General features: G+C 44.2%; 1 protein-coding gene across 2 annotated transcripts; it reads left to right on the top strand.

Moving 5' to 3' along the window:
* Positions 1–5151: 5151 nt before the first annotated feature.
* LOC147016335 (uncharacterized) lies at positions 5152–14874 on the top strand. 2 transcript variants are annotated; one of them, XM_085844920.1, is made up of 5 exons: positions 5152–5267; positions 5631–5761; positions 7209–7295; positions 9759–9905; positions 13793–14874. In XM_085844920.1, exons 1-5 carry the CDS (start codon positions 5246–5248, stop codon positions 14372–14374), a joined length of 969 nt encoding a protein of 322 aa, XP_085701046.1. In that variant the 5' UTR covers positions 5152–5245; the 3' UTR covers positions 14375–14874. The 2 variants fall into 2 exon arrangements, with proteins under 2 accessions (XP_085701046.1, XP_085701047.1); XM_085844921.1 differs by having other exon boundaries at positions 5162–5267; positions 5634–5761.
* The last annotated feature ends 928 nt before the right edge of the window (positions 14875–15802 follow it).

The following is a 15802-nucleotide window of genomic DNA, read 5'->3' on the forward strand; positions in this document are numbered from 1 at the left end:
AGTTCTGGTCACCACAACTCAGGAAGGACATAGATGCCAAAGAGAAGGTTCAGTGCAGGGCCACTCGATTGATTCCGGGACTAGCTCGACTCAGCTATGAGGAGCGTTTGAAGGAGACAGGGCTTTATACACTAGGAAGGAGGCGGTTACGAGGAGATATGATTGAGATGTTTAAGATAATGAAAGGTAAAGATAAAATAAGTACAGATTAATTATTCAACAGAGTAGATAGTATTCGGACCAGGGGCCATAGCCTGAGAGTAAATAAGAGGGGAGTTAAGACGGTAGTGAGGTAGGGAACTTTCACTCAGAGAGTAGTTAATGTATGGAATGGTCTCCCTGGAAAGGTAGTGGCAGCAGAAACCCGAGATAAGTTTAAATTCGAATTAGTTACGTACCTGGAAGTTATGGAGATAGAGGAGTATGGGGATGTTGGTCGGACTTTTTGGTAGTTTGGGGTCATTGTTCGCTCTCACACAAGCCTCGACAAGGTATACAAAAAAAAAAAATTGATGGGTGATTTTGTGCATGTATACTTGCATAGTGCTGTTGGTGGAGGTCTCTTCAAGGGGTGTTGTGTGGTTGATGTTTTGTGACTTTTAACCAAGCCCATTCCCCCTCTCCTGTGGTTGGGGAATACAAAAAAAAACCACAAAAACCACTCAATAATAATAATAAAAAAAAACATTTTACATTTTCTTATTTTGATTCTGTGTTGATAAATTGTTGTGGTGTTGATGTGGTGCAGGCGTGATGGGCTGAATGGCCTCCATCTGTGTTTAATTTCCTTGTGTCCCCTTGTGAGAGGGGGTATGGTTCATCATGATCTTGATGCCCTCGTCGCCTTTAGCAATGGGGAGGCGGTGTACACCATCCTTTGTTTCAACCTCAGGTGTGTCGTGAGTACAAAGGTGTATGGTGTGATCGGAAGGAGATACGAAGAGGAGTAGCAATCTGGGTAAAGGGCAGCATTGCATCAAGAGAAAGAGGTGATATTAAGGAAGGAATAAATGTTGAGGATTCTGTATGAGTAGAGATTAGAGATTGTAAAAACAGTAAGATACTGGTGGGATGCTTTTATAGGGCTCCGGGTGGGAAGGAGGAGGAGGAAGAAGTACATGAAGAATTCAAAAGGGCATGTGGTAAGGGAAGAGTATTGATTATGGGGGGTTTTAACTTGCCAGGGATATATTGGGTCCAGGAACAGGGAAGGGGAAGAGCAGATGAGGATTTCCTAGTTTTAGTCCAAGATTGTTTTTTGACCCAGTTTGTAGATAATCCCACGAGGGGGAGTGCAGTGTTAGACCTCCTTTTAAGTAACGATCCCAATATGGTGGAGGTGGTTGAGGTTGGGGAGCATTTAGGATCAAGTGATCACAACATTGTGTGTGCAAAGATTCAGTTGAGGGTTAGAGTTCAGGAAGGCAAAGCTTGAGGGCATGAGGTGAGAAGGCTTGCGGGTATGCTGCAACACCGATGTTCAAACGCCTGAGTTCAGATGATAACAGAGACAGGTGATCATCCTCTGTTAGGGATAGAACATTCCAGGCACCCACCCGAAGGGACTGCCTCAGGTTAACCCAAGGAGACCACCGTCTGGCGGATGACACCTCAGCACCACCCCGACACACACGACCACAATCTGACCCGGGAAGGTTACCCCATGGTTTTCCTCCTATCATCAAAGAGTGGGGATCCTGAAGGCTTTGCCCCAATCCTGTCATTCAGTGAGCTGCCCTGCGGAAGGCAGCTGCACAGCAGGTACTCCCACGGAGTGGGTTTTCAAGTTTCTTTGCCTTTTTCTTGTATTTTGTGGAGTGAAAGGTTTTACGGTGGCCGGAGTACAAACACTGCCACCAACCTCCTCATACGAAGTAACCTAACTGCAGGAGGACATTCGCAGACACAGTTGGGCACTAGATATGGATGGCCATTGGCTCACAAGGAGCTCCTCCGCCCTTTGACAGGTTTTTTTTTCATCCTGCTGGGTGTCCATATCCAAACACCCTCCTCACCAGAAAACCTGGTGGGGGAGATGGTTTCATCGCTGCCAACCCGACCATGAAGCAGGTTAGTACAGGTTTACATGGTACCTGTTGCAAGTCACAGATCTCATCTGACCCGACCTGACAATCATCCAGTTGTTGCAGTTATGTTGATTGCTATGGTTTCCAAGCAGATGGAAGATGACCTCGCACAAATGATGGGGCGAAAAGGGCAAAGAGAGGATGTGCAAGAGCAGCAGAGCAGGATTTTTCGACATATGAACTGATGCCATCCATTCCAGTTCCAGAGTCAAAGTTGAGGGTTGAAAAGAACCTTCTCCACCTTCTCAGGTGCAAAAGACAAAGAGTCCAGGAGCAGCTGGGTATGACAGCGAATCATGCGTACCACGAGTAAGGGGTTGGGGACAAGATTTGGCATTAAACACATAATTGAAAAACACAATCACAAGATTTGGAAGCTAAAGGGAGATGGCTGGTTGCAATCCCTGCCAATCTGCTTAGAGTGAAATTCCAGACTTACCGACATTGATGCAGTTCTATGAGAATAGCCAGAGAGATGTTGACTTTCACAAGTGCATGACCAGATGAACCAATTGGAGCAAAGGAAGAGTAGGAGACATTTGCAGGAAAGTTAGTCATCACCAAGTCCAGAAGGGAGGATTTGCCATTGGGAGAAATCTGGGTTGGAAAGTTGACATATTCAGTCAGTCCCATGGAGTCACAGAAGTGCTTTGCTGAAGTGCCATGGCTGGTGAGACAAGTACCAACACTTAGTCAAGTTGCATGGTGACAATTTAAATCTCCACATATGAGGAAGAGAGTATTAGGATGAGTGGTTAAAAGTTTGGAGAGAGAGAGAGAGAGAGAGAGAGAGAGAGAGAGAGAGAGAGATAGAGAGATAGAGAGATAGAGAGATAGAGAGATATAGAGAGTAGAGAGATAGAGAGATAGAGAGATAGAGAGATAGAGAGATAGAGAGATAGAGAGATAGAGAGATAGAGAGATAGAGAGATAGAGAGATAGAGAGATAGAGAGATAGAGAGATTGAGAGAGAGATTGAGAGAGAGATTGAGAGAGAGAGAGAGAGAGAGAGAGAGAGAGAGAGAGAGAGAGAGAGAGAGAGAGAGAGAGAGAGAGATAGATAGATAGATATATATATATATATATATATATATATATATATATATATATATATATATATATATATATATATATATATATATATATATATATATATCACTTTTAGGATGACAGAACAACACACAAACAAGAGGTGGGAGCGAAGGGGAAGTCGGAGCCAAAAGTACTCCTGGAAGTTGGGAGGTATAAAGTCAGTCTAAGGGCAGTGAGAGATCGAGTTATTGATGTAAAGTGCAACTCCGCCACCAGGGTGTGGTTCAGGCCGATCAAATTGGAGATAATAACCGTGAAAGACGCAAATATAATCACAAATTAGTCAAACACTTGGAATATGCATGCCTTTCAATCGTGACAAATCTCTATCTCTATCTCTCTCTCTCATTTGGCCAGCCCTCAAATCTACTTTCTTAACAATCCCCTTGACTCTTAAGGAAGTTCAGTCATTGGAACTCATTGGTCTCATTATCAGCCATGATCTTTCTTGGACAAACCACATTTTAAAGGTGCCCTCTAAAGCCAGCCGCCGACTGGGCATCCTCCATCATACAAAGTCCTTCTTTGGCACACCTGAACTCCTATCCACCTACAAGGCCTTCATCCGCAGCTTGATGGAGTACCGTCTCCCCTCTGGACTGACTCCCCTGCTTCACATCTTGCTCCACTTGACACCATGGAAACCAAGGCCTTCAGGATTATTGGAATGTCCTGCGATGAAGCTGGGTCTACGGGCCTATCACTTTGCCATCGCAGACAGGTTGGTGGTGTCCGTTTTCCACCGCCTCCTTTCTGGTCTTGCATCCTCTGCTCTTCCCTCCCAGATATCTGCAGGGCACACACGGTCCACCATCAACCTCTTTCTGGTGAAACGACCTTAATCCAGGATCATTGCTCACCTCCACTCATTCGTTCCTTTTTTTCCACCCCACCTGTGGAACCAACTTCGACATCCTCCTCAATATCATTCTTCCCTCCAGATCTTCAAGACAGGTGTGCACCACCATCTGAAACCATGATCTTTTCTACTCTCAATAAATCTCCCACTCCAGTCCTCTCCCAAATTTCCAGGATTTCCTTCCTGATAATTTTCCTCTGTGTCATCCTGTCCACCCCCTGCATTCTGCCCTACCCCTCATCCTTTAAAACCGCATCCCTCGTTGTCCATCTCCGGTTATTTTGTCCTTTAACCCCATCGGTATCCTTCCCCACCTTTCTCTTTCTGTTGTTTGAAACAGAATATCGAATTCCTTATGTGGATCAATGAATGAAGCGTCACTTCCGCTTGAGCTGGAGACGTGTGATTGGTCGATGCTGTTCCATTGCGTCCTGACTCCTGATTGACGTCCTGACTCTCGCTCTTCCACGAGCCTCGACTCTGTACAATGCATTTATATGTATCATCATATTATTTATTAAATAAACTGCAACGTGTGCGCCTGTCTGGGTCAGGATGTGTTCCCGCCTTGGGAATGGCCTTGTTTTGGGGTTAAAATGTCGGGCTTTGGCGAAGGTAACGAGTTCATCAGGGGCTCACGGCTCAGTCTGACTTTCTCCATTCACATGACGTGACATGACACACAACACGACCCCCAGGTCCAAGTCCCCAAACCCATCAGCCCCTGTGCTGGAATGTACTCACGATGCGCAAGGAATGTCAATATATATATATATATATATATATATATATATATATATATATATATATATATATATATATATATATATTTTAAAAAGGAAATATATAACAATTATTTAATTACTTATTTAATTATTTAATTATTTAATTATTTAATTAATACATACATACATACATACATACATACATACATACATACATACATACATACATACATAAATTAATTAAAAAATAAAAATAAAACAAACAAACAAATAAATGCAAAAATGATTTTAAAAATCTAAAAATCCGAGGATTGAAGTGAGAATGAAGTAGAGAATGATATATGAATGAGTTAAAGAGCATGAGAGGTTCATTGTGGAGAAAGATAAACAAACGCCCCCCTCCCTCCTCCCCCCACGAGCATGCGCTTCACCGCCAGGCCGAGATGATGGCTGCTCGCTGAAGCCATGTGGTGCAGCGCGGGATGCGCAAGCTGGCCCAACGAGGTGCGCGGCCTCCTCTCTCCCCCCCTTTCCCTCATCCTTCCCCAAGGGTGCAGGCGCACCGGCCTGGGGGGATTAGCCGAGTCCGGGTGTTTGCACTGGTTCGGAGCTAAAGGCGAAGCCTTAGGCCTTGGTTCGAGTGCGTTGTAGTTATTAACGTGATCGCACATTATCGCTGGCGGTGCAGAATTACACAACCTTTGACCTCCGGGGTGGGGAAGCCTTTCGGTGGCAAAGGTTTTATATATGTATATTATAGTGTGACGTGTAGTTTGGGGATTCTGTGCAATGTCTTTATTACAATGGCGAGGTGTGAAGGACACGCGGAATGCTGTGACGATGTGTTCACCCCGTGGTGTGTTACAGCAGTTATACTCGGTGTGGTTCTGAGTGCGATATTGGGTGAACAACGGATCGGGCCAATCAGGCGCTTCGTTTGCGATGACCGGATCATCGTTGCTATGGTGATGCAGGCCGAGATGGCGGCGCTCGCTGCAGTGAGTGAACGAACCTTCACACGGCGCACAACACACCTTTACGCACACTTTACCTCAGCGCGGAACGCCTCACGACCTCGATGTTCCTCACCATGGTAAACCTTTAACTTCGACGCCAATGGTTCCCTGACGGAACGTTTCACCTCGTTCATTCCCCACTTTCACCTCGTTCATTCCCCACTTTCACCTCGTTCATTCCCCACTTTCACCTCGTTCATTCCCCACTTTCACGTCGTTCATTTCCCACTTTCACCTCGTTCATTTCCCACTTTCACCTCGTTCATTCCCCACTTTCACCTCGTTCATTCCCCACTTTCACCTCGTTCATTCCCCACTTTCACGTCGTTCATTCCCCACTTTCACGTCGTTCATTCCCCACTTTCACGTCGTTCATTCCCCACTTTCACGTCGTTCATTTCCCACTTTCACCTCGTTCATTTCCCACTTTCACCTCGTTCATTCCCCACTTTCACCTCGTTCATTCCCCACTTTCACCAAATACGCACTCCTTCCTTCACTCATCTCTCACTCCAAACTTCATTCCTTCACTCCTCTCACTCCAATCTTCATTCCCTTCACTCCTCTCTCACTCCAATCTTCATTCCCTTCACTCTTCTCTCATCCCAATATTCATTCCTTTCACTCTTCTCTCATTCCAATCCTCATTTGCTTCACTTTTCTCTCATTCCTATCTTCATTCCCTTCACCTTTCTCTCATTCCAATCTTCATTTCTTCACTCCTCTCTCATTCCAATCTTCATTCCTTCACTCCTCTCTCATTCCAATCTTCATTTCCTTCACTCCTCTCATCCCAATCTTCAATCCCTTCACTCCTCTCTCACTCCAATCTTCAATCCCTTCACTCCTCTCACCTCAATCTTATTCCTTCACTCCTCTCACTCCAATCTTCATTCCCTTCACTCCTCTCTCACTCCAATCTTCATTCCTTCACTCTTCTCTCATCCCAATATTCATTCCTTTCACTTTTCTCTCATTCCAATCCTCATTCCCTTAACTTTTCTCTCATTCCTATCTTCATTCCCTTCACTTTTCTCTCATTCCAATCCTCATTTCCCTCACTCTTCTCTCATCCCAATATTCATTCCTTTCACTCTTCTCTCATTCCAATCCTCATTCCCTTAACTTTTCTCTCATTCCAATCTTCATTCCCTTCATTTTTCTCTCATTCCAATCCTCATTTCCCTCACTCTTCTCTCATCCCAATCTTCATTCCCTTCACTCTTCTCTCATCCCAATCTTCATTCCCTTCACTCTTCTCTCATCCCAATCTTCATTCCCTTTATTCTTCTCTCCTCCCATTATTCAGAGCCTTCACTCATCATCAGCCACTGTTGGGATTTTGTGAATAAATGAAGTTATATTTTGTGCCAAATTTTGTCAACCATACCTTAATGTTTACCTTGCTCTTTGACCTCTCATCCTCAAGGGCAAAAGCAGCGCTGGTGACCTGATTGTGATGATCCCAAACTTCCTTCCGGATCCTCGCATCGCGTATGGATGGTCCAAGCTCCCGGTAGGTATGAAACGCAAATGGTGTCCCAACTAATTTGATGTTCAAAGCAAATGTGATTCCATCGCTGGCATTCCTTGGGGGTCTCATCAGTCCCTGAGCTGCTAGTGTAAAATGTCTTAAAAAGCTCGATGCCAACTGGGAATTATCCTGTTCTTCCTGCATACGTACTATGTGCATAAATTCTTTGTATCGGGTGTCATAATCTACTCCAAAGCATATTTATTCAACCAATCCGAATGCTTAAGTACAACCTGCACTTATTGAAAGGTCTGCTCAGTGGACACGATCCGCCAAGTTGAGGAACTCTTTCCATTCATCTTTCATTTCATCTTGGTGTTTACTCCAAATGCTCTGATTTCATTTCTATTTTTTTTTTTTACCAAGCTGCACACACATTCTGTCATCAATACAAATCCTCTGTGCATGTCCATTCATTTGTTTCACTTGAACTCCACCTGTGTAACATAACATTTGCCTACACAATCCTGAAATTGAATGGAGGTGACCAGTTTTCCATTGGGAGACTTCTTTCTTTCTTTCTTTCTTTTTTTTTATACAAGGGTCTCGGTTGATGGAGGAGCTAAACGACAAAGGGCAGCAGGTTCACAAACTCCGTATGGGGCTCGGGAGTGAACGGTGGATGCTCACAAGGATGAATAACACAATAAGGATTTACAATGGCATGGAGAGTAACTGAATGGGAAAGAATCAGTGTGTCGAGGAGATGGAGGATGTGCATGGGGGAGCACACGAGGTAGTGATGGGCAGCACATTTGAAAGAGTGAAGGAGAACGAGTCGACGGACACGGGGAGATGATTCTCCAATTGGGAGAATAAAGGAATGAATGGACTTTGAGAGGGTGAGTAGGTGAGGGTTTCTTGAGGAAATTGTGCAACCTGGGGTGGATATTAACAGACACAGGTAGGAGCGGTAAACTTTATAAAAGAGAGGGCCACTGACCTGCTGCCAATGGGAGAGTGGCACTCCTTGGGAATCCACCTCATAACTGTTCTCTTTTGCATTTTAGCCATGATGTCGAGGTAGCTGTTAAGCCGTGCACGGATCTTGGTTTCAGTAGTCTAGTCTGAAGTTTAATCTCCAGGAAGACTCATCCCTGAGCAACCAACTAATGATTTCAATGAAGGATATTTTTAATTCTGGTGAGACTGTCTAATTCCAGGGAAATTGTTCATGAAATGATGCAAGCATTTCAACATCCATGGATTGATTACTCAAAAATGAGGTACAGAAAAGAAAAAATTGTGTACAAAGTCAAGGCTCGTGGAAGAGCTAGAAGACAATGGATCGGGACACAACAGAACAAAAGGAGCAGTCAAGAGAAGGGAGAGAGGGGATACCAACAGCAGAGGGACAAAATAGAGGGAGACTTGGACAAATGAGGGATGTGGGGAGGAAAGAGGGATAGGGTAAGATGCATGGAGTGAACAAGATGGATACAGAAGGAAACTCGGGAAGGAAACACTGGAGATTTGTGGGTGGGGATGGGGTGGCTTTACATGAGTCGAAAGGATCATTTGGACAATCCAAGATGGTGTTGGGAGGACGATCTGAGATGATGTTGGGGGGGGGGGGGCGATCCGAGACTGTGTTGAACAGCTGTCTTGAAGACCTGGAGGGAAGAATGATGTTTAAGAGGAAGTTGATTCCACAGGCAGGAAAAGAGGAACAAAGGAGTGGAGGTGAGCAGAAATTCTGGATTTTGGGAATTTCACCACGATGGGTGGGTGGTGGACCATGTGAGCCCTGCAGAAACCTTGAAGGGGGGGGGGCAAAGCATGGAAAGAGCACAGGGTGCAAGACTAGAAAGGAGGCGTTAGAAGACAGAGAGACCACCAACTTGTCTGTGATATGAAAGTGATCTGCCGATAGGGACTGGGCCTAGAACATTGCCTTGCAGCACTCCAGCCCTAACGGGGAGAGGAGATGAAAATATTCCGTTGAGTGTCACACATTGGCTATGAGAGTAGAGGAAATCAAAAAGCCATGTGTGGAGTTGGCCTTGGATTCCATAGGCAGACAGATTGGAGAGCAAGGTGGGATGCCAGACTGTATCAAAGCACGAGATCTCTCGTCTTGCATTGAGGGCCTCCATTGTTTGGCGAGTCGAAGCAGCATGTCCAAGGTAGAGTGATTGGGACTCTTTTAGTAGAATTGTCTATTATTACCAATATTGTCAATTAACTGCACCCCGTTTTCTCATGATCCAAGCTTCAAGGAGGAGCTATATGAGGACATTTGGAGTCATTCACGTACTTTTACATGGATTTCAAGGACATTGATAGACAAAGAACAAGTTTAGTCTTTGATTACCTTCGGTAATTGTGTAGTTCGATGTATACGTTTATTTGAGTGAACAGTCTGGTAGATTTAAGTTTTTAAAAGTTGAATGCACGATGTGTCTGTGCAAGTATACTTCGTGGGTTCATTCTGTGTCCAACCAGGAAACTTTGATTGCCGAAGAGGTATCTCAAGGATTGGCTGCTGTACTGGAGGTGCTGGAGCCCATGCCTCGACCGACTCTCGACTTTTTGTCTGCTGTATTGCGTCACCTTCGCACACTTTCCGCACTGGCCAGTCGTCTTTCGCAGGTTCCAATCAGTTTTCTCACCTCTAACATCAATCTCCATGGTGTTCTCCATCTGTTTCTTATTACCCGGATCATACTCCCTCGTTTCTGTGCATACAAGTATGGATCCAGATCCATGACCAAGTTTCAGGTTTGGGATGTTGGTTCAACTGTAGTTAAGACTTTAACTGTCACCTCATTTGGCAAGACACACAGGCCTCCTCATTGAAATACACTGGTAAAACATTGGTAAAGGAGTGGTAATGTAAGTCATTCTATTTGATTTTGAAGCTTGGAGGTATCGACTTGCCTGGGTTCGGCATCACTTTTACATCTGCTTGATGTTTTTTGGTTCCTGCACCAACTGAACTTGGAACTGGGAGTCTTCGTTGATGCAAGCTTGGTGAGTTACTGTTATCGCACACTGATAACGTAAGGGATCAATGAGACGAGGTGGTAATGGCTTTATAAGCTCAGTGGCCAATCAAGCAAGCCGCTATGTCCTCTGATCAGATATTCAGGCTGACAGGATGGCTTAGAGGTACGCACACTCACCTCTGAGCTGTCTAGAATCCCGACCCAACTATCAACTTGTCATCCTGGTGTTTCACAGGTAGGGCGATTCATCAATGTGTGCCTTCCCTCGGATATATGTTAAATGGGCGTCCCATCTGCCAGCATCCGTTGGTGGACATTAAAGATCACATATTGTCCTTCGCGAAGAGTAGGTGATCTATTGCAACCACCCTGAACAAATTGCAAATCCCCGTCCTGACCAGCAGAGGGAATTGCATCCTCAGCACAGCTGTGCCCTCAGCCAATTACACGACTGAACTGATCATTGGTCCATCAATCAAACGTTAAATAATATCTTACTTCATTGATCATTACACGTACAACCAGAACGGCACTTGGTAGAGTGCATACCTCTGCCAGGCTGAACAGTTTACGTTTTGTATCCCACTGATGGGCCGGATCTGGATCTGGACCTGAACCAAAATCCAGTCAGTTTATTCTCGTCACACAACCAACTCTTCAACCTGGTTTTGTCACAAGTCATCCACAACTTTTTGAGATATCATGCTATATACCATTTTTGGCCCATCTCTCAATGATAAAGAATCACGAAAAAATCACGGTATCCAGGTCCTGATCTTCACCAAAATCTAATCAATTCATCCTCATCAAACACGCAAGTTGTCCACCAAATTTCGTCCGTATTCACAGCTCACAGACAAACATATCGTGCTCACAGACAAACAAATTAACAAGCAGTCATAGACTGGTACTTACGAAATCGTCAATTTGACCTCTGACCTTGTCTAATAAAAGCTGTCTCGAGAGAAGGTAGCGACGCAAACCAGAAGTTTCTACGATGATTCTGTACCAAACCATCAAAAATCGAATGTTTTGGATGTTTGACCTCACTGTGACCTTGACCTTTAACCGATTTTGACCAAAATCTAATCAGCGCTAGCCATCACCCTCCTGAATCACGTGGTGTAATTTGACATTGGTAGCTTCTTCCGTTCTCGAGTTATCATTTTTTGAATATTTGACCTCACTGTGACCTTGACCTTTGACCGATTTTGACCAAAATCTAATCAGCGCTAGCCATCACCCTCGTGAATCATATGGTGTAATTTGACATTGGTAGCTTCTTCCGTCCTCGAATTATCGTGCCTACAAACACACAAACAGAGTCCGGAAGTGATCAATATACTTACGAAATCTTTAGATTTCGTAAGTAACAAACAGACAGGGGGTGAAAACATAACTTCTGTCCACCTTTGGTGGTGGCAGAGGTAAGTACTTACCAAGGAGTGATTATAGTAATGTCCATGCATTCACAATAATTAGTACACTACTTAGTAGTGGCAGCACACCACTTGTTTATATAGAGAGCTATATTTATAGTACTAGTAAGGTTACCTGACATTGCTTGGGTGAGTGGGGATTGGGCAGGAAGGGGGGAGGGTACTGAGAAGCAGGAGAGTCGGCAGGGCTAAGAATGGGGTAGGCGGATTGGGCACAGGAGAACAGATTGGGGGGGGGGGTGGTGGAAATTGTGTAGGGGGACAGGAGAGCCAGAATATATATTTACACCAGTGGGCAAAGGGGTCTTAAAGGTCTTCTGGCTCCAAGGGGTCTTAAAGGTCTTTGAGGTCTTCTGGCTCCAAGGGATCTTCGGGGTTTTCAAGTGTCTTAGGGATCTTAACTGTCTGGATCTTTGGGGTCTTAAGGGGTCTCATCTCCCAAGCATGTAAAAAGTCTTCTCTCAAACATGTCTTCCAATCTCTCAAGCATGTTTAAAAAAAAAAAGGTCTTGTGGTTCTTTGGGGTCTTTAAAGGCTGAGGTTGTGGATGAAAATACACTTAGTACACCCGGGTCGGACTTTGTCTGTGTACCAAATTTGGTGGTTGTCGGTCCAGTGGTCCTTGCAAAAAACGCGAACAACCAAACAGACAGACAGACAGACATCCGATGAATCTTATTTATTAAATACATCTTCAAGGAACGGGCATGGCATGATGATTGTGAATAGGAACGTACTGTACACCACTTTCTGTGGCAGATAGTTTTGGATTACCGCAGTATGAAAATGGTAAATGTATTATTTATTTAGGTTGCAATTGTGTGTGGAGTCAGGCCAGCTGTGCAATGAGGCAATGGGTGGAAGACACAGCTCGAATGATTAGGTGTGCTGACCTTTGGTCCTGTTATATGTCACGTGATATCTGTTAACCAATGAGATTGCATATAAATGAAAAAGCCAGAAAAGTGATATTTAAAGGCTCAGGTGGTGGATGAAAATACCCTTAGGACAATTCCCGGATCGGATTTGGGCTGTGTGCTAAATTTGGTGGGTGTCGGTCCAGCGGTCTTTGCAAAAATTCAAACAGACATACAGACATCTGATGAATCTTATTTATTAGATATAGAGAGAGAGAGAGAGAGGTCGAGGATATGGACATGGAAAAACATCTTGGAATCGGCCTTATGCTGGTGGCATTCCAAATCGTGAATTTCCGACGGTGTCCTCAAATTGTACGTATTTTATTTCAGGACATAGATAAACTCTTTGTTGTGATTCAGTGACAAATTTCAATTGTTGAAAGATGAATTCTCAGAGCTGAACGTCAGTCTTAATTTGTGAAAAATCTACCGAGTTCTCACAATGCCAGGAGTACATTTTCAGGCTTGTTGAAGACATTATTACTTCCACTGATAAAAGATTATAGCTCTTCTTTTGGGTTCACTATTTTATTCTGTTGCTGACATATCAGTCATTCACGAAGTGAAACTCAGCAGCGCGGTTGTTTCCCCACGCACGTGAAACGAAAGGTGGGGTTTAGGAATTGGTTCACTTTGTCTGTTACACACATCGGTCTACGATCAATGAACTACTTAATTCTAATTGAATGTTGTATTTTGAACACTGCAGAACACGAATCAATTGGAACATGAACTTGCCATTACTGGCGTGAAATCTGTGATTCAAATAGTCCTTTAAACATAATTTTCAGCATTTAGATGAAAGAGTGGAAATTTCAAAATGATTAACTATAACAAACTAAAATGTTTTTAGGGGTGCAGGCAGGTACAGGTGGGGAGTTTGATCAATCATGCTCAGTAGTTGTGAAAGGTTCCATTGCACGCCAGACGGGCGCTTTCTGCTCGGCTTTGTGACATCGTTTTAGGACATCGCGATTTGAATGCCCTAAAGAGTAATCTGATTAATAAGATGAAAATATTAAACTCTTTTACAAGCCTCAATATTCACATAAATTGTAAAAAGATGAAAATACTGTTTAATAACATACAGCCAAAAGCCTAAAGATTTTTTTCTCTATTATTAACATTTTCCTTTATCTTTGACCCTTTCCTTTACCACCTTGCTCCCCCAGGTAAAGCCGAACAGAGAGCGAGTGTCTGTGGGACCGTGCCGATTCGGGTGGGGAAAGGTTTCGGGATTGGCGATGCAGATGGATGCTGATTCGGACGTGTACGGAGATGAACAGCGAAGGGATGACAACGAAACAAAAACAGTATGGGAAGAAACGCAACAACACATGAGAACAAGTAATGGAAGCAGCGAGGGGGTTGATGATGGGGAAAGTATGAGAGGAACGGAGAAGACGAGCGAAGGGGTAATGGTGGGGGAAAGTGAAAGCGAGAGCGGAAGTGAAGATGTAAGAAAAGGGAAGGATGAGGATGCGGATGAGAAGGGCATAAGTGACGAATTGAGTGAAGGAGGGAGGGACAGAATGGGGAAGGTGAGGTTGGAGGTGAGCGAGGATGCCAATGAGCAGGATTTGAAAGAGACGAGCAAGATGGTGAACGAGCGGACAGGTGAGACGAGTCAGAGCCTCGTTCAGGTGCTGCAGTTGTACTTACGTTTTCTTAAAGGCAAGGTTCGAATATACTTCCGCATGCGTGCACAGAACCTTTGTGTCCCTCAAGCAACGAGAGTGACGAGTAGGATGTGAATGTTGGCTTTCAAGTCTTATTTTATACCTTCATTGTGTGCTATAAAATGTTACTTAGCAAATCTCTGTCACCCCCTCTCAGTCTCCTACACAATGCTCATTTGACTTGACAGACATTTTGTGCCGTACCCAATCACACATTCTGGAGGATAGAAGTGGGGTTTAGGCCCAGATTAAGGCTGAACCCCTTGGTACACGTGCTGCTGCTGGTATCTCTGCTTGTGTTATGCAAGAAACTGAATGTATAGGTTCATGTTATGTGCAATGCTCTATTCTACCTACAGTTTTACTGCTTTTTTTTTTTTAAACATGGTTTGCCTTGTTAGGTTTTAAAACCAGGCTTAAACTCATATCGTTAAGGAAATATTTCGGAGGAGGAGCAGGAGGTTGAAGGATTTTTATGACATCAGATTTGAAGGTAATTTCACGGTTCTTCAAGCACAATATATCGGAGTGGCTGTAAAGCAGGGTTATAATAAAGATGCTATTTTTCTACCTTACACCAGAAAACTGACTTTTTGGTCCTAAAATCCCTCTTGGTTGATTCTGGAATCATTCTCAACTGTTTAAACTGCCGAGGAATAAGGAATGGAACATTTCACACGAATTTATAATTTTAATGTGGCACGAATAACATGCTGTCTCCCAAACTGACGACCCAAGCCCCCTACTCGCTCGATGATACACATACAGTATGGCCTGAGTTTTCCAATCTTCAATCCACTACATCGCTGCACCCATGTCTGTGTTCGAGAAGGAATGGAATTTTTCTGTTGCATTAAAAACATGGGTGAAGATCTTTTGAAGTTTATTACCCATCTCAATGACAGCACAGGACAGTGGGCACTCATGATCCTTTTAGCACGAAGACCATGATCTGGGACTGCAAAACATCCTGAAGTGCAGCACACGGTGTGTTAACATGCTATTTCAATGTGAGGTCTGGTAGGATCACCAAGAGTTAAACACACTCGCCTCTGAGCTGTCTCGCCTGGGTTGGAATCCCAACCCAGCTATAAACTGCCATCCTGGTGTTTCACAGACAGGGTGATTCATCAATGTGTGGGCTGTCCCTCGGGTGGACGTTAAACGGGTGTCCCGTCTGCCACCATTAGTTGGTGGATGTTAAAGATTCCAAAGTGCCATTCATGAAGAGTAGGCGAGTTATTCCCAGCACCCTGAGCAAATCACAAATTCCTTCCCTGACTATCGGTAAGGCAACGAGAAACCACCCTGAATGTCCAAACCAAACCACACAGCGTAACCAAACTTCAGATAGGCAGGCAGCAACCACCACTCTGCAAACCTTGATGGAATGAAGAGCTCATCCTACACTTGAAATATGTCTTTCAATCCTGACAAATCCCACACGCTCACTCGAAGTTCAGTCACTCAAACTATTGGAACTCGGCCATGATCTTTCTTGGG

Source organism: Eptatretus burgeri, chromosome 11 (assembly GCF_056783735.1).
Source record: "Eptatretus burgeri isolate ZD-2024b chromosome 11, Ebu_testis_v1, whole genome shotgun sequence".
NCBI classification, from domain to species: domain Eukaryota; kingdom Metazoa; phylum Chordata; class Myxini; order Myxiniformes; family Myxinidae; genus Eptatretus; species Eptatretus burgeri.

Bases quoted from the DNA above. Each gene is read 5' to 3' on its own strand.
- LOC147016335 (XM_085844920.1), top strand. From the start codon at position 5,246: ATGCGCAAGCTGGCCCAACGAG. The intron at 5,762-7,208 runs GTGAGTGAACGA...CTCATCCTCAAG, and splicing joins AGATGGCGGCGCTCGCTGCA to GGCAAAAGCAGCGCTGGTGA. The intron at 7,296-9,758 runs GTAGGTATGAAA...GTGTCCAACCAG, and splicing joins ATGGATGGTCCAAGCTCCCG to GAAACTTTGATTGCCGAAGA.